This window comes from Cyrtonyx montezumae, unplaced genomic scaffold, assembly GCF_038088225.1.
Source record: "Cyrtonyx montezumae isolate F1298 unplaced genomic scaffold, pur_monq_1.0 scaffold_4, whole genome shotgun sequence".
NCBI classification, from domain to species: domain Eukaryota; kingdom Metazoa; phylum Chordata; class Aves; order Galliformes; family Odontophoridae; genus Cyrtonyx; species Cyrtonyx montezumae.
In genome coordinates, this window is record NW_027072045.1 from 16,869,618 (window position 1) to 16,889,033 (window position 19,416).

Here is a 19,416-nt window from a genome sequence, read left to right on the forward strand (position 1 = left end):
TGAACAAAGATGAGGGATTTACATTCAGCTTAATGGACCCACTTTCTACCTAATAAAACACGATTCATGTGCTGACTCATGCTACAACTTATTATTTCTTTTAATGCTGCAGTTTAAATTAAAAATACAGGGACTTACAGTAGTTTTTACAGTATTACAATTTAAGTTATTGCAATTCAGAAGTAATAGATGTTGCTACAATTAACTACAACTCCCATAACAATTATGTTTTCCTCGAATTTTCCAAGAATTATATTCACTATCATAGAATCAATTGTAGAATGGCTTGGGCTGCAAAGGACCTTAGAAACAACTTCATTTTGGATCTTGAAGTTAAGTGATTCCAGTTTCTAAACCCACAGCACAATATCACTCCAATAGAAATACCAAGAACTGTTTGTGGAAGCTGGTAACAATATCTAGTGGAATGAAGACAGGACTTTCAATGCCTCTTCTGCTATTAATTTTATGTACAGACCTGTTTCTAGTTAACACTTGTAAACTAGGGCTTAAAATACATGCATTTCTCATAAGAATGCAGCAAGAATGTTATCAGCTACTTCCTACCAGTTGAGCAGAACATGATTCACACTAGGACTTGTTGCAAGTAATGCACCTATCTCCCTGAGTTAAACCCCATACGGAACCTTCAGGTCTTCCTCAAAATTCACTCTCCCTAGAGTAGTAATTCACTTGATTTTTCCCTAATGCCAGACATCAGTTCTAATAGTGATGGTGAGGTGACAGACAAATCATGGCAGATTAATAATATCAGGGTTAACTGTAACTGCACTTCCTTAAGAAATCTCCCTTAAAATAAAGGTCATGCCATATACCTGAGCTGGTATAATCTGGCGTTAAAATTGCTGAGTCTTGCCACACAACACACATTAGGGAATTTATCTGGTTACTCAAGGTTCAGATTTTCAAATTAAAACAATCACTAAAACGTCTTTCTTCCTCATGCCTTCAAAATAACCAAACAAGTCTCTGAAAAATCTTAGAAAATATATTCTAAGACTAGATATGCAAGACTGGTGGAGTCTAGTATAGAGGAGACAGAAATGCCGGAGTTCTTTTCATGCCTTGTTTCACATGTGACAGCACTGCCATGATGTAGATTAAAATGCACAAGCAGCAACAAGGTAAACCAAGCACATGCACACAGTCATATTCTGAAACAGACTCTGGCATTAGCTGGCAAAAGCAACATAGCCATCAATTACTGGGAACAAACTTACAGAACTTGGTTTGAACCAGAAGCTTTCTTTACACGTACTGCACTAAGATGCAAGAAAATGAGAAGAAAGGATACAGGAAACATTAAAACAGACTGCAGTTTTAAAAGAGGTAATCGCAAGAGATATGAAAGGGAAAAAAAAAATAAGGATTTTCCCTATTATTCATTCTGAAGGTATTTACCGTAATTAAGAAAGGTTAAAGAGGAAGAGGAGATAAGGTCAACAACGTTAAGACAAAGTTTAGAGAATTTTAATGGGTTCATCGATTAACGTTTCCATAAAGATTGCATTTCAACATCTATTTTTTTCCTACCAGCTGTTATTTCTTTGAGAACTGTCTAAGTCTAACAGAACTTTAATTGTATTTCCTTGGCATATTCAGTACCTTAGGGTGATTAGACACACCACTGACTGTAGAGTAACACTCAGTTTATTTGGGAAAATAACAGCTGTACTCAGTGCTCACCGATTTTAAAAGATGCCCTTAATTTTCTCCAAATCAAACTAATATACCCAGCTCTGCTGGGCTTGTCTTTCACAATATTAATTCAAAGCAGCAAGATGCAAACTAATTATAAAATTTTGATTACATAATGCTGCATAACAGATATGGCTTAGGTCTCAAAAGAAAGACTATTACTTGGTTACAGCATTAAAAATGAACCAAATATCACAGCCTCTGTACAACAGGGAAAACAGCACAGAGCCCTTCTGCCTCTCTGCAGCAATTTTTTCTGTGTCTCAGCCAGCTTTCAATTTCCATCAAAGAGATGGCAAGATAATGAGAAACAGAGGTAAATTAACACTTTCACAGGTACTTTTCTGCAAACCATGAGAACATCAAAATTAACATTTTACTGCACCAGAAGTAGACACCAATGATCAGACACCTGAATCAGGAACATTTATTTATCTGCAGTTTTGTTCATTTCAATATCACATTAAAGTTTTTGCATTTAATAAATACTTTAATTAGAATTGAACTCAGTTATATTTAGACATAAAGCATAAATAACTGATTTTAAAAAGCTGATTTCATAAACACAACAAAAAGGACTTCTTTTTTCCCTTGTTGTTCTTTTACATTTAAATTCTGCTTTGTGTATTCGAGTGAAAGGCTGATTTCAGAAGCTCATTCTTCCTTCGAATGGTGAGCTACGAATTGAATTCAAACTATATTAATTAAGAAAAATAATTCCTGGAAGAAAATGCCTACACTGAAATAAGTCAAGAGATAACAGAAACATACAGAGAAGTGGGACTGCCTTTCCCGGCATACTGTACTGTGCCACTGCCCAGAAGGAAGTAAAGCCAGATGTGAATAATTCTATTAGAAACCATTCTTGCAGGAAAGAATTATTATTTATTTGAAATGAGATTTACAATTGCATGTTAATGAAATAAATGCATTTAAAACAGGAAGAGGATAGCTCCTTCTCAGGCAGCCACTTATTAGATTCTGTGGGTAATAGCCAAAATAGGTTGGATACTTCTGAACGTAATAGATATTTCTCATAGACATTATCAATATAATAACTCAAGTAGGGACATAAGCATGTTTTTTATGTAATCCTGGTCGTGTCATTTTATAAGATGGGATAAGGGAAAATGGCTTCAAACTAAAAGAGAGGAGCTTTATATTGGATATAAGGAAGGAGTTATTTACGTTAAATGTAGTGAGGCACTGGCACAGGTTGACCACAGAGGTGGTGGGTGTCCCTGTTCAGTGCAGGGGAGTTGGATTAGCTGACCTTTATGGTCCCTCCCAACTGAAATGAAGCTATGATTCCACATCATTTAACCTCTGAAAAGCACAATTCTGTTTGATGCTTCATTAACAGTTACCTCATTTGAAGCTGATACATCAATATCTAATTGGACTGCAATTTCACTAAAGCACCGCTCAAGATAAAGTCATATCTTAACCTTCTCATTTAGTATATTTTTTTGCTGCTGAAAAGTAAAAACTATACTGGGTATTCAGTCAAAATCAGAGTGTTTTTGAGCACTGAGATCTTTCATGGGGCACAATCAAGTAAACATCTAGGCAAAATAGCGCGACTAAATTAAACTGAAAATTCACAATGTGGAATGACTTACAAATGTCTTCTGGACATAATTTAAAAGCCTCAAGTGAACATGTCCTTAAAAGAAGTGGTCTTACGAACAATAATAAATAACCTTTATTTTGGAAAGGGCATGACACTGCCCTGGTGTGCAGAATATAATGTTCTGAGCTCTGATAACAGATATGTCCTGGTGCTATTCCTGGCACCACAGATCAAAATTGTATTCATAACTGTAGATTTTTAAAGCTCTGTGTGTAAGATGAAAAGGATTTACCCTTATCATGGGAGGAAGTAATTACATCATGAGTGAAAATATAACTATACACAGAGTTCTCATGCATTTGGGTATCAAATGCTTATAATTTCAGTGGGAAAAAGTTTTGAATTGGAAGACAATATGTGAAAGAGAAGAGGTTAAAAGTCGCCTCTGATTCCCTAAGTGAGCTTGGGTAAAAGGAAACAAAAAATTAAAAATGTGAAATATAGAGATGAAGATGGAAAATAAAACACGAGACCTACTGGTAACGACTTCTGTCCTTCAAGGAATTTTTTCTTGAATTGCTTCCTTCACTAAGATTATCTTCACCCTCTTCAGATTCCAAACTGCGATTACAGCTCCGAATAGTTTGAAATATACTGTTTGCTGTGGATTCTTTTTCAGGATTATTTAACCCATCTTGGCCTACTCGTTGCAAGAAATTATCTTGTCCACTGTAATCTGAAACAAACTAAAGACATCTAATAGATTAATACTGTAACAGGAGCAATGGAACACTGTGTCATTTACTTCTTGTTTGAGAAATTCTTATAATTAAGAATATTTAGTATATACATTTCCCATTAGCTTCTAGTGGGATTTTGTACCTAAATAGAGGAAACCACTGCATAAATCAAGAAACACAAATTACAATAAGTTCTGTAGACTTTTTAAATAGTCCCAGTTTTCATAGAACAGGGACATATTTTCTAAACAAAGAGATAAAAAAAAAAAAAAGGAATTGTTTTATTTTATAAAGGAAAAGCTTGATTCATTGATCTTCTAAGTTCTGTTTTTAAGGAATTGAAAACCTTCCAGTTCAGCTATGCAGAAGATAAGAGCATTTAAGAGAAGATAGCTGCATTTTTAAGTATTTACATACTTCCTTTACCAATGTGAAAGCTTTTTGCTTTGGTATAGATAATAACTGCTCAGTACTCCTGTACTAAACAACTTATTAATAACAAAATCTATGTTGTTACAGTCACTACAGGAATTGAATTGATGTTCATGTAACTGAACTATGGATAATAGTATGGTTTACAGAACTCTAATTAGATGAAACTTTAATATGAAGTAATAGAGGATAAAATAAAGCACTGGATGGCTAAGGAACACAACCTCTTAGAACAGCAATCCTATTTACCTCTAATGTCTCATCCTGGGAATTATACCGTGGGCAGAGTCTGATGAGGCTTGATGCTCCATCCAAAATTTCACAAAGCTCTTTTAAAAATACACCACAGAAAGGAACTACTTTACAGCCTGGAATATTGAGTGCCCGGTTGACCACTTTCCTGTACTCAGATGAGGACTCATGTTGTGCCATAGCATCTTTCAGACTTCGCATGGTTTCAATGTCAGACTGGTCCATAAATTGCCACATTTTTAAAACTTTTCTTGACCTAGTGAAAAAAGAGTCCAGAACAATTATTAAAAACAATTGTAAAATAAAATAAAAGCAATTTACACCAAAGTCTAACACCTACAGCATGTACTTAACAGTGGAAATTATTATCATTACTCAGAAATGAATGAATCACAGTCAGCTCATTATATTTATGAAAACTCTGGCTGGAGACTGTTTCCCTTATTTTAATCACCAAATAACAAAAGAAACAAGGGCAAACAAGCAGTATGATTTACATAAGACTGGAATAACATTTGGGATCTTAATAAAAGCTCAGGCACACAGAAAAGGCAAGGTTTTCCAATGCTTTCATTTCATTTTGTCATTGCCTTAAAGTTAAAAGGTCATAGTAGGAAATAAGAGAAGAAATGGTGTGAAGATAAACCAGATGGTTTATTACAAATTCCTTCAGCTGTATTATGAGTAAACAACCCATATAGCTAGCAAATGAAAAGAAAAACAACAACAACAACAAAATGAACAATTTGAAATACCTTACATTGATTTATTTCCATTACACTCTAACTCTTCCATGGAAATATATAACTCAAGGCAATCTTCCAGTTCTCAGGAACCAGCATCATGCTGCAGACCAAGTTCTGACTTCAAAGAGAAATGACTCCTTCTGAGGACAGCTGGCATTACTGTGGCCACTCACCCTCTGATCTATATGTCTATGTAAGGCATGGCCTTTCTACTCAACCTTGCCCTCAGACACACCAAAGGGGTTGTAGAACTGCTAGCAGCTCAATATCCTTATCCTCAGTTTCTGTTCCAGTCCTGGGCACACTGCTAATTCCTCACCAGCCTTACTCCTCACTTTCCCTTCTGCCATGCAGATGCATTACAGATAAAATTAAGGCCCTAATTTGTTTTCCATTTTTCCTCACAACTGACATGGCTAGGGAACTTACATGGATGCTTCTGCTTAAAAAACCTCCTTTTGACTACAAGCATTTGTGTTCTATGTACCAAAAATGTAAATAATTTGCTCAGAGAGAATCCTCACTAAACCAGAAAGAGTAACAGTACAACACATGAAAGCTTAGCTACACCAACACAAAATACAAGGAGGGTCAGAGCTAAGTGATGGGAAATCTGATCTTAACTCTTCCTTGTCCAGTCTAATTTTCTGTTCTCTGAAGTGCAAGCCTGTGTCAAGGCAGCACCTCATCACAACTGTCATTCTGCAGGAAAATCAGCAACCTCACACTCTGTTTTCCTCCTGGAGACACTACAGGACTGGCTACAGGAAATAATTACAGCATGAGATCCCAGCTTAAGTAAGTGTAAATAAATCTGAGGAGTTTAACAAGACAGTTTTAGCTGTTTGTTGTTTGTGCATGTTTTTATGTGTTTTGTCTGTTTTCTTTTGCAGTTTCAGTCTGACTATCAGAATGATACCATGATTATGTTTCATTTGTCTTCTGAACACTTCAAATCCCAACTTACATTTTAGATTTCAGACAAAGCATACCTGCTTGTCACCTTTCTTTACATTTTAAAAATTTTGCTTAAAAATATTATCTTTCTAATGTAGAAAATGAAAAGAAATGAAAATGATAATGAAAAAAATGGTTTTTAGCATGTTTAATTTTTTCAAAAAGGGATTCTTAGCAAGTAAGAGGGCAAGATGATGCAACAGATCTCTGTACTTCGTTGTTCTCCAGAGAAATCTGCTCAACAGAAGCTGCAGTGTAATCTATCACTGAGAAGTCATTTGCAAAAAGAGTTGCCCACCTTAGTCCTGCCAAAAATTCCATTACAGCATTGTAGTTGCCCATGTTCCAGCAGCATTTTGCCACATGTACTAAATATGAGAAGACTTCTCGTTTCTCCTCCATAGAACCTGCAGTCAGGATCAGCCAGGTAACCCACGAGCTCACCTTGTAAAATAAAACATACAGTACAGTCAGTCAAAGCAGTGTCACAGAGCATTCATGCATGTTTGCTTTTCTTGCTTTCCTCCTGTGGAAAGGGTATCAGTGAAGATGCTACACATGCACCTGTGGCCCAATCCTACACACTTTACAAACAGACCTCACACGCAGACATACTCACATTCCAGAAGTTAAATCTTAACTACTCTCATAATAGTTATTTAAATAAAAAATGACTGTATGGCAATATAAATATTATGAATGTACATTCAGGCCACAGAAGAAAACAGGCAGCTTAAGTTAGGGATGATTTCTAAAGCTGTCAGAGAGATCTGCAGTGCAAATTCTCATTAACACAGGTTACAAATCTCAGCTTCCTCACGCTGGATACCCCTTGTTCTTTCAACATGGAAAGTGAATTGTTATATATTGCCATTTTTGTTTTCATGCACTGGTGAGTTTATAAATAAAGTAAAAAAACAAAAAAATCCACCCTTCCTAAGTGTGACTGTGACTACAATACCAGTCTCTGCTCAGAGATTATTTCATGCCAGAATCAGGAATTGGTGCAAAATTCTATTTGTATTACAAAAAAGGTCAAACCTTCCTTTTACCAGTGAGCAGATTTTCCTTCTAGCTTATGACCCCATAATATCTATAAAAGGTAGTTATATTTCAGATGGAAGCCTAATTCAAATCAACTGTCCCTTTGCAAAGTATTATTCCACAGGGCTTCTTTTTTGAGATTATGTAAATGCTTAGAAAGCAATAAAGGTGATTTGTTCACCAACACTGAGTTCCATTCTTTGGTCTTGAAAGATTCAAAGTGTTTATAGGCAACACTGGTGTGAGGAGCAGCTTATAAAAACCAGAAAATTTTAGTCTTCATGGGGCACAGATCATTTTATTTTAAAAAACAAGTGTAAAAAACCCTACAAATATAAAGGTCTTCCATCTATACAACAGTCTCAGCCTCTCACTCCTGAGGGAGAACAGCAAAAGAGTACGAGAAATGTAAGTTGCTCGTTAATGTTCCCAACACCCAAGTGGAGAACAACAAATAAGCAATTCCTCCCTTGTGGACATCCTAGGGAATGTACAACACAGGGTATTGGGATGTGAGGATCAGGGAACAATGGAGTCATACTGAAACAGTGTTCTCTGTGCCCTAACCCTCACCAAACAATGTGGTTATGAAAGGTAAGAGCTGGAAGAAACTTGTTCCTAACCTAGCAATAATCAAAAGAAAAATGGCTAGCTCCTGTTTCAGTATGTTTTTAGAACTAACATGCAACAATAGAAAAGACTAGGAGCAGATCCGCAGTAGAAAGCTTTCAATATAGGCAGAACAAACAGGAGAGGTCCATGTTGTACACAAGAACATGCTGTAGGACCTTTCCCAGCCACAGAATTTATGTAGGCTGTCGCTGCAGAGGTCAGAACACAAAGAAATAACAACACTGCTGTGCACTTGAATTTTGCTGAAATTTTATCTGAAACACTCAGCTGGTGATTCCTAAAATGTAAAACTCAATCAGCAAAGAAGTGTATACCTGGAGAGCATCAGGGTACAGTAGAATATAAAAAACAGAATTGTATGACACAGGGGTCAGATGAGGACATGTACAGAATGAAATTCAATTAAGTAAATGTAAAATAATAATAATCAGAAATTATGAAACAAAACAGTTAAATATGTGATTCAAGGTTGGCATAGACTTGTTTGTGTATGCTGGAATAAAATTACATATTGGTTTTGGATATTACTCTCATTTTCCAGAAATGGCTCCGTTAGAGAATACAAAAGCTAAACATGCAATCACACACAAAAATATTAATAACATTTGTTTGGTATGAAATACCAAATGTGGTAATGACAGATTGATTAATATGTGTTTAAATATTTTAAAGAATAATATAATTTTAAGCAGATCTGTTTTAATCTAAGGTAGTCTACACGCAATAGTCAGGAGAGAACAGCATCAAAGCAGATAAAGAATGTCTAAAAATGCATTTGAATGTAGACTCCCTAACAAGAAACCTTGAAGCTAGAGTAGTTATGTGCTGAAAATTTATTTAATACAGAGTTTAGAACTGCCATAAACAGTTACGATGAATTTTTACAAACACTTTGTAAAAGCAAACACAAATGATGAAGGTTAGTACAAACAAGCCTTTGCAGCAAAATAAGGGTGCAAAAGGCAGTAAGGAGTCTCCTTTGAAGTTTATGTTCACGGCTTCTGCGTGACAAGAACAGACTCACAGGAAGAGCAGAAAACAATTAGAAAGTCTGTCACTAAAGAAGAAGGAAAAATTAAGTGTCTGCATGTCTACACAACAAAACAGGATGGGCAAAGGAAGATATAAAGGCAGAAACAAGTTGCAGAACAAAGCAGCTAAACATAGAGCCCACTACTGACAAACGGAGAACGTGCCTGCTTCAGAAACTTCAGTACATTTGTATTTACTGGTGATAAGAAAAAGAGTGAAGAGCAAGACTGTGTGGCTTCAGTCAGACCCAGATAACAAAATTTCATTCATGTTCTTTTACGTACTAATGAACTTAGGAGTAAAATAGAGTTGTCCCTCTGCATTCGCTACAGGCTGCTTCTCTTTTTCATATGGCACTTAAATCATAATTAGTAACAGCCAAGAGTATTCACTGATTTTTCTGCTGGTTCTGAATAGCAGCAACTCTTCATACAGTTTTTCTATGAACTACTCAGACTGTTACTTGATTAATCTGAATATACTGTATAGCTCTTAGAAATGGGGATTATGGGTTTTTCAAAAACCAGAATAGTCTAGTACTCCAAAATGAATTTCTTGGAAGGTTTCATCGCTTTGAGATTAGAAGAGAGACCATTAAAAAGCAACAGCATTGTCACAGAGGAGATAGCAGAGGAAAAGAGCTGTGAACAAAGGCCATTCTGTTTCATTCACTGAGGTTTTTGCTGAGCACTGGGCCTAATATCTGCACCAGCTTTTCTATTACTCATTTTTTTGGTGAGGATTGACAGAAAACAAAGAGAATTCAGTCAATGAATTTTAGGGGCATTTTCCCCGAATTAAATCTGGTCCTGGAGCCCAGCTAGGAAGCAAACGTAATTAATATGCAGAACAGTTGTTTATCCCGGGACTTTTGTCATAAAAATGTTGCTGTTGGAAGATGTGACTGAATCAGTAGCTTTGAAGGAGCATGGGACTGAAGCTGAACTACAGCTGTCTGAAGCTCTGAACTCCCTGAAAATTTCATTCTGCCTAGATAAATGGAACTGATGGATCAAAATTTGTTATCCTGAAGATCAATACTCTGAAGCTTTTACATAAATGCAAACTGAAATAATTTGGGTGTGGCCTTAATTTTCAACAATTATTTGTAATGGCCGTAGCTAAAATGAAACACGTACAACCAATGCTGAAATGCATGCAAGTTGAAAGGACTGCAATCTCTAGGAAAAATCAAGTACAATAGCTCACAGGAAACCTCAGTAAACTTAAGTACATATACATTGAAGAACACTAAAATATATAGAGATTTAACAATACTCAGTAAACATACTTCTGAATGTGTTGATTTGCCAATAATTAGATGAGCAGTTTAGAGTCCGTGCTCTCAGGTACATCCCTGTAGGAACCACTAACATTCTCCAACAACTGCACAGCTGCCCACAGTACCCAACAACACATATAACACATTTTTGCTGCCTGGGGTGCGTAAGGCCTCCTTTTCACAGATGGTATTCAAGAACTAATGAGCTCTTCAAAATATTTGTTCAAATGAGAGTTCAAAAGCACGATTCCTCAGATGCTGCCCAGTATATATGAGCCAGAGGCACCTCACAACACAGGAGAGACAAGAACAGCTCTGTATGGAAATCACATGGAAGCTGCCACGAAAATCTTCCTTTTGCACTAAGCACATGCATAACACAGACTGTATTTGGGGAGCAGCTACCTGAGGAGGAGAGCCCAGCAGCCACCCACCGCCTAGGTATCAGGCTCTGCCTGCTGCACTAGAGTTCTGCAGCTCAGCAATGCTCAGACAAAGCAGCTCTGGGACTAGAGGCAGTATGCACTGGCCAGAAGGGTATACAGCAGAAGCTTTGCCAGAGGATCAAAATGCATTTCAAGTACTCGTCAGAATTAGCAGTAAAACTTTCTGGATCAAGTTTTTGTGTTAGATATCCAATTAACATCAGATCAAAATCTACATCTTTAAGATTATTTCCTTAGATTATTTTTGTTATCCACATTCTACTTACATAGTTCTGTTTCTGTAACTCACTGTAAACTCCCTTTAGAACACAAATCATCACAACAAACCTATAATTAGATGAGTCTAAAAAGTATGAGAAAATGTATCCTGGCTTCATTGCTGTAATACACACAATAGAAAGATACACTCAACAACACAAATTGAAGCACAATCCACTCGAGCTGATAATAACATCCGTCTTTCCATTCAGGTGGATATAAACCAGTGTTTCTCATGATTCATGCTCGACAATATTTAGGTGTGAAAAAAGAAATCGTATCCAATAGATACCTAGAGAAAATTTAATTATTTTCTAGTCACCTATTACAGGCAAGCACTCTAACACCACACTACGGTTCAGTCTGTAAAAAAAAGCTCCAGCTGGAAATTTTCAGAGGTACAAATTTGAGTCTGAGTGCAACAGGATCTGCATCACACATCTAGGCAATGCAAACTGAAATTATCTCAGACACAGTAACAGGCGACCATATACACAGTTCTAGTTTTGTTGTTTCTTTTTCTTTTTTATTGCATTTTTCATATCAGCTCTTGCTATTTTCATTACAATAAAATCTACTTAGTAAACTCTTTTTAGATTTTTGGACTTATCCTACTTTAAACAAATTTTCAAATAATCTTAAGTTCTCTTTTTCACTTGCATTAAAAGAAAAAAAAAGGCAACAAAATTGTCAGAGAAGTTCCTGATGCTCAACTGTCAGAATTAATATGCAGAATATATTTTTTAACCTTACAGCATTTTAATATTTAAAAATAAAACTAATCCTCCCAAAGCCTTTAAACGGGGAAAATCCATATCACACATTCAAAAAATAGCATAACCCAGTGTGCCTGATAACCTGGTCACTGATCTATTACTGACTTAAAGTCACGTCTATACACAGGCCAGAATCTCCTGTTTTGACAGGGGCAGGATACAGCTTATCACTGATGTTCAGTTGCTCTTACTAACACAGTAAGAAAGACTTTGTGATCAGACATAGAAGAGACATCTACGATGGACTCAACATTTGCTGGCATTTGATTTTAACATCCTGTGAGTCACCGTTTGCTCTGGGAGAACCCTGCTTCATGCAGCACAGAGGATGGAATAGTACTTGCTGCATGGTGAATTAATAATTGTCTTCCAAAATCTGAGGTGGATTTACTTTACTCCTTTTCTTCTTTTAGTCTTCTAATACTGAAGATCAACATAAATCACATATACACGAGTGTATATATATATGTACAGACACACACACACATATAAATAGACATCAGTCTGTACTGCTATTCATACACCTGCTACTACTCCATGAATTTTGGAATGGGAAAAAATGTATTTCTTATCTTTCCTTTGATTAACTTTTATACAAATATAAATGAGGGAGGGAAGAGGGAACTGTTAACAATGTCTACCTATGAAGCCCAGTGCTCACCCTTCTAACGTTTTACACTCATTTCTCAGCTCACACTACAGCATTGGCAGCATGCTACATAGGTCAGAGTGTAACTGCATGGAAGAAACAATCTTTCCTATTCTTAGCAACTTCTTAATACCCGAGGGATGGAGCTTTCAGAGGTGCAAGTAGCAATCACAGCCTCCTGCCTGAGGTTTAGCTCATACCATCACTACCAAGCCAAAAAGATTACAGTACAGACCTTCTCTAACTCCAAACATACAAAATTAACCATGACCACCTCTGTAACTTACTCAACTGCTACCTACTCTGAAGCAAATATAGTAACTTTAATACTGACAAAATGAGGATATTTGTGAGAAATTTCTCTCAGTGAATTCTACAAATACAAAACAAGCAGACGATTTTGCAGCTATTCACAAGAAAAGCATGGTGATCTGTATTCCATTTAACCAAGGTATTCATCTTTAGTGATTCTGAGAAAATTTGGAAACTTAACTAAAACCTGAAGAACATGAAAAAAAAAAACATATAAAACACTAAGTAAATAAATAAAATCCTGCTAAACATCTAATGAAGAGTTATGGCAAGAGGGAAAAGCATACCTTTACTTGTTTAAAAGCATTACTATTAGTGTATCAGTGTAAAGTCATTTCTCTATCTTAAATAATAATAATAATAATAAAATCCTCCATCTTTCACAAGCCTACAAAGTCTTTCCACAGTAAAACTATTTCCAGGGAAAGTTACTCTTAAAAATCTATGGAGAAGATTCATGCTTACGAGGCTTTTGAAAACACTATTGGAATGCAGCTAGAACTGACCAGCTCGCAGCCACAAGTTCCATCAGTTCCTCTGTCTCACAATCTGCTCACACACCCATCAGTGCATACCTGATGGATGTAAGGGTCAGAACACAGCACTGTTTTATTTTAAACAGGTTTTGGTAAAGGTTCTTTAATAAACTGTTGGGCTTCATTATAATACGCAATACAATTCTCTGATGCACTTCTAAAATCTGAAGGATATTGAATATCCTATAAACAGATGGTTCACTTTAGGTGCTGGAGTGAAATTATGTAACTTTACAAAGAACATTTACCATTTTAAATCTGATTGAACAGTATTCCAAACAAGGACTGGAAACAGTTTGATATTTGTACAAACATAATCTGTTTAAAAGTATTATGCAAACCCATTTAGGCATAGCAAAGAAATACTGAACTAAGAGACACAGCATAATATTTATTTACATTCCATAATTTCAGTAAAATGATATGTCTCTGCTTTGCTAGTAAGGGTTTAAAATCATCTTTATATAACAATGAAGAAAACTTATACATTTAACCCCCTAAAAATGAGACAATCACTATCATTTATTTTGTCAAACAGCCAGATACTTTATTACCTTCACTGAACACAGGAGTGTCCTAGTGAATGATGAGATCACCTCAGTAGCAGAGCTATATGGAGTCACTGACACATTTTTACCTTTATCACTATGCTTTTTGGGTTCCAGAAAACAACTTTATGTATTGAGCAAGCTGTATCTCAGTATGGATTATTAAATGCTTCATTCTAATTTTTTTATGCTTTCTATTAAATGAAGCTGAAGCTTCATGAGAAGAGGAATTTGAACTTGAAAAAAGTTCAAGATACAAAACAGGCTGTTTTCATGTTAATATAAAGCAATGCTTGAAATCATTTAAAATGTTTACAAGCATACACACTTACAATACGTACATTGAAATTGTGTTTCTGTGATTGTTTGCTGGAAGGATGCATAAGAGTGGCTGGGAGTGAAAACCATAAATGTGCAAAAGACTAGGAGTGTAAGGATGTAAAATAAAACAACCAACAGGTGACCAGGAGGAGAGCAGGATATGATCAAGGCAAATCCTGAGTAAGGATATAAGCACCACTAGGCACACAGGATGAAAAGCATGTAGCAGTGCAGAGGAATCAGAACTAAATGCAGAAGAGAAAGACATATCAGGCAACAGGACAGAAAATCTTGTTAAAATTCTTTGGGTCTTAAAACCCACTTAGCTACCATTCTCCTCATCACTTTCTAGCTACCAACACTGCTAACTGCAAAATGTCCTTAACAGTTTCTTCCCACAGCTCTTATATATCCATGGAAATTAAACTTCTGGTAGTCATTTTAAACAATCCAAAACTTGATAAGCAGTATTTAACACTGAAGGGGTGACTCTGTGAGCTCATATTATAACACCCTTTAAAACCATTAATCCTTAAAAGCTACATAGTATAGAAAGATTACAATAGCTGAGATCACAATGATTACAACCTGCTATCCCAGAAAATCAGAATGACCACTGGAAAGCACAAGGAAATCCAAGGAACGTATCTCAAGTCTAAAAAAGTTTCAGTTAAATTTTTTCCTAATAGTTATTTATCTCATCTTTGGGCTTTGTGTATTTGTTAAGTCTGGTCTGAACTTCAGAATTAAGGAATGTTACAATAGAACATTTCCAATAAGCAAATGTTCAGTTTTGTCCACATTTAGATATCCATGAACATATTGCCTTATAGAGCAGTAGATGCAGGTCAACACAACGTAACTTTTTTTTTTTTTTTCTAAATCCAACAAAACTCCTTGCTTGGTTTTCAGTGTTTGATGCCAAATTACTGCATTACTTCACCAAAACAACTGCCTGGATCTGTTCTGCACATATGAATTAGCACCTTATTAATTGCAGAACACAAGGATGCTTTTTTTCCTAAGCAGAGAAACCTATTTATTTGCTCTTCATTAACTAAAATATGTTCATGGAAATGTCAAGGGAGGTGATCTGTCCTGATGAGGCCTCACCTGGAGTACTGTGTTCAGTTCTGGGCTCCCCAGTACAAAAAAGTCAGGGAACTCCTCGAAAGAGTCCAGCAGAGGGTTACAAAGATTATTAAGGGCATGGAACACTTTTGTGGGGAAAGGCTGAGAGACCTGGGTCTGTTCAGCCTTGAAAAAAGAAGACTCAGAGGGGAACTGATCCACACCTATAAATATCTAAGGAGAGGGAGGCAAAGGGACGAGGCTGGACTCTTCTCTGCAGTGCGTGGAGACAGGACAAGGGGAAATGGCCACAAACTGAGGCATAGGAAATTCTACACAGATGTGCATGGGAACTTCTTCACAGTGAGGGTGACAGAGCACTGGCACAGCTGCACAGAGAGGTGGTGGAGTCTCCTTCTCTGTAGACATTCAAGACCCACCTGGACACCTACCTTTGCAACCTGGGCTAGGGAGCTGCTTTGGCAGGGGGGCTGAACTCGATTATCTTTAGAAGTCCCTTCCAACTCCTACAATTCTGTGTTCTGCGATGTAATGATAGTGATTCTCTAATACTTTTCATCTGCATCTCTTTTCCTTCTGTGGTTATCTGTCATTTTTAAATTTCCCCTTTTCAAATATAGTGTCGCTCTCCACATGTTGAAAAGTCCTCTAATTCTTTCATTGTTTTTAATTTAACTTTTCCAAGTGTATCTTAAGAAGAAATTATCAGTTTTTCTAGAGCAGCATCACATAAGTCATTTAAACTTCAGTGGGAATCTCTAAAATGACTTGTCATATTCATAAGCCACTTCTAGGGAAGTCTATACACCCTATACATATACCTATGTAAGCAATGGAAAATTTTAGTGTCAGAACTAGATGTCATATTAGCTTCAACACTTCTGGAACTTCATCAGAGACTGTAAATCCTGAAAACAAAGTGCAACTTCAGCAGGCTATAAGAATTTTTTTCCTGTGAATATTTTATTATCCCGTGAAATAACAAGCTTGAGAGCCAGAATGACCTCAAATTTTAAGAATATAGGTGAAACGTAATCAGAAAATATGTTTGACTTTGAAAGTGATTGTATTTTGTGTTAATTTCATGAAGTATTAACATGTGATCTTTCTCCCACTGTATTTTTGAAGCAACTCATTGAGCATTCAATCTCCTTGTCATAGCAGCCACCTCAATTAACACATATGAAATAAACTGATACTTGGAAACCCAGGACAAGACAAAACAAAAGGAAATATATAATGTCTGAATGTCCTCCAGTAACTGTGTCAAGTCTAAGCCATAACCATGCTCTCTTAAGGGCAGTTTCTGTTTTCTAGCCTCAACAGTGCAGTATTTGCCAGCCACTGAGTTTGTGCTACTATTCATGGAGTGTTTGACAGTGGCTTTAATCTGTGCTATCCATCTTCAGTGTCTCTACACTACTTACTATTACAAGCTTTTTTCCTATCAGTCTTGATAGTGAAACACTGAAGTGGGTAAGAGCTCCAACTACTGTCTTCCTGTCTGTCTAGAGAAAAAAAGACTCATACCTTTGGAAACTGTTCCTGATGGATCATCAGTACTAATTTGATAGGTGAATCACTTCCAACACTTTAAGTCCAAACACCTTATCCAGCAAATAAAGCAAAAGAAAATGTTCCTTAGGGCTTTTCTCTAGTGTTCCCACTCTTCTACACTATTCCACAAACAAGAGCAGAATTAGAAAAATAACAGCAGTTCTTTAGTATGCAATTGTCTTTAAGTGACAATTTTATCTGCTTGCAGAGGGCAACTGACTTCTGATTTTGTTCTGCAATTCTCACAGACCATTTCTATGTCAAATATTTAAGGCTGACCATCCACCATAAACACGTTCTCCCTGTGTAAGCCTTTTCCCCATTCCTTTTAGACACTGTTGAGGTCTAAATACTGTCATTTATGTAAAACAAAACAAAACAAAACAAAATAAAGTTTATTGAAATACCATCCAGATAAGAGCCAGGAAGAATGAGCAGCATACAGTAGTTGACTGCTTGACCTCTTCAAGGCTAACCAAAAGTTAAATCATGTTTTTGAGGGCCTGATCCAAATGCCTCTGAACACTGGCAGCCAGGGGAAACCAGGCTTTGGAAAGCTTGTTCCAGTGTTTGACCATTCTAATGGTAAACAGACTTTTCCTTGTGTTGCATCTGAGCCTCCCCTATCACAGCTCTGTGCCACATCCTCACATCCTGCCACTGGTTACTGGAAATTAAGCAATTAACAATACTGGTAAAATTGGCCTTACTGAAACACCAACCCAAACTCATTTTATAAATGGAATTACAATTATTTAGGATACTCATTACTTTTAATTATTAATTCATTATATATAATAGTGCTCCAGTGTTCACTGAAAGCTTTCATACAAATGTCAGTGTTTGTTCTATTAAACAATAACAAAGTTCCTCCATATCATAAAACAGCAACTACTGAGTGTCATTCTGAAAGTGTTACAAGCATGTTCCTCATTAATGTATATCAGAAAAATGACTAGAAAGCATACTGCTATATGAAAACCCCCCTATAACCTATAATTGCTCATTGAAAAGAACAATGGCATTAAACGATTTTCTCCCATTATGTGTCAGAAGACTGTCATCTCAAAATTCATTCTGGCTCCCACATTATAAATACACATCAGTATTTCTATAGGCAATGCCAAAATAATCAGCAGGCACTCACTGACTTTTGCCAACAAAAGCATGACTCTTCGCACAAGAATTTTTTTGCCATTTATAAACAGAGACATTTTGGAAATCCATGCCTGTGATTGGCTCTGGCAACTGGTACAGCCCACCATAAGATAAAGAAGATAGAAAATACTGATTTATAACAAACAGTAAATATTTTACAATTACTCTATTTAAACATATAACATCTATGTTAAAAGTGGTTATTACAGCCTATTCTTAAAATAATATATTGCACTAAATATTACATGATTTATGCATAATATATTCAGGAATTCAATCAAATGCTGTTAAAAACTATCCTGCAAAATCAACAGATGAGTAATGCTAAGCTACAGAAATTGCAAACTCACAAACCTCTCACATTAAAAGATATTGAACAACTTACTAAGAGAACAACTACAACTTAGAATTTAAACTTCATTTTGATATGGAATAACTCTCATTTATGACAAAACTTCTTCACCACCTATTTGATCTCCAGTTTTCTTGACTGTTTCAGTGTTGAAGCACACGTAGATCAACCTCCTATGTGCAGTAAGCCACAAAATGCCCCAAACAACTTTTCTGGCACTGTGCCTCACCACACACACAGGAAATTGGCCACTTCACCTTTCTCCCACTGCCCTTACTATGGTGATCAGAGTAAGAGAAATATCACAGTGAGGAGGATTGAGCAGGGCCAGAAGCTTGATTTCTTCTCTAGCTATGCACCAGATACAGTATTTTCTGAAACACAGCAATCATAGCTAATGCAAATAATTTTTAGGCTTTGTCTGAAGGCCAAATATTATAGTTGCAATTTTTATTTATGTTCCTATAATAGCATTAGGTCACAGAAGACAATATATTTACAGTATCTTAGTTCCTGTATCTAGGGAACATACAAGAATCAGGAACACTTCAAAATGCTAAATGTTCAGTCCCTGACTCTTTGGTGTCCAGCAAACAGGAAGTTCACAGAGGGTTAATACACCTTCTGCCCTGTCTAGTTAATTTTCTGCTGACTTCTTGATTCTGCACAATTTTTATCTCTTATTTAAAAAAGAATAAGGCCCTGAATAAGAAACTAAAATAGTAGAAGACAAGGCTATCTTCATTTTACTCCACTTCTATTAATTTAAAAAGTTAATACTGCGTGTGGTTCATAGAACAAAAAGAAGGAAATTACTCCATTTTCCTGCAGCTGAAACCTCTGAGACCTGAGGTTTTATTCAGATTTTTCTTTGGGTTAGGTCAGGTTTATTTATTTATTTATTTATTTTGTGGTTTGTGGGTTTCTTTCTGTTGGTTTTTTTTAGTGTGTTTGGGTTGTTTTTATTTCCTTATTTCAGATTTCTATTGAGCTTATCAAGA

The 19,416-nt window shown here is 36.2% G+C and overlaps 1 protein-coding gene across 1 annotated transcript in view; it reads right to left on the minus strand.

The window, feature by feature from the left end:
- Window positions 1-19,416, minus strand: part of PLCE1 (phospholipase C epsilon 1) — a 122,047-nt gene that overhangs the window by 32,209 nt on the left and 70,422 nt on the right. The window contains exons 4-6 of the mRNA XM_065746152.1: window positions 6,718-6,863; window positions 4,714-4,972; window positions 3,830-4,038 (exon numbers count right to left, since the gene is read on the minus strand). Coding sequence (XP_065602224.1) covers window positions 3,830-4,038; window positions 4,714-4,972; window positions 6,718-6,863 — 614 coding nt within the window. The remainder of the gene's footprint in view (window positions 1-3,829; window positions 4,039-4,713; window positions 4,973-6,717; window positions 6,864-19,416) is intronic.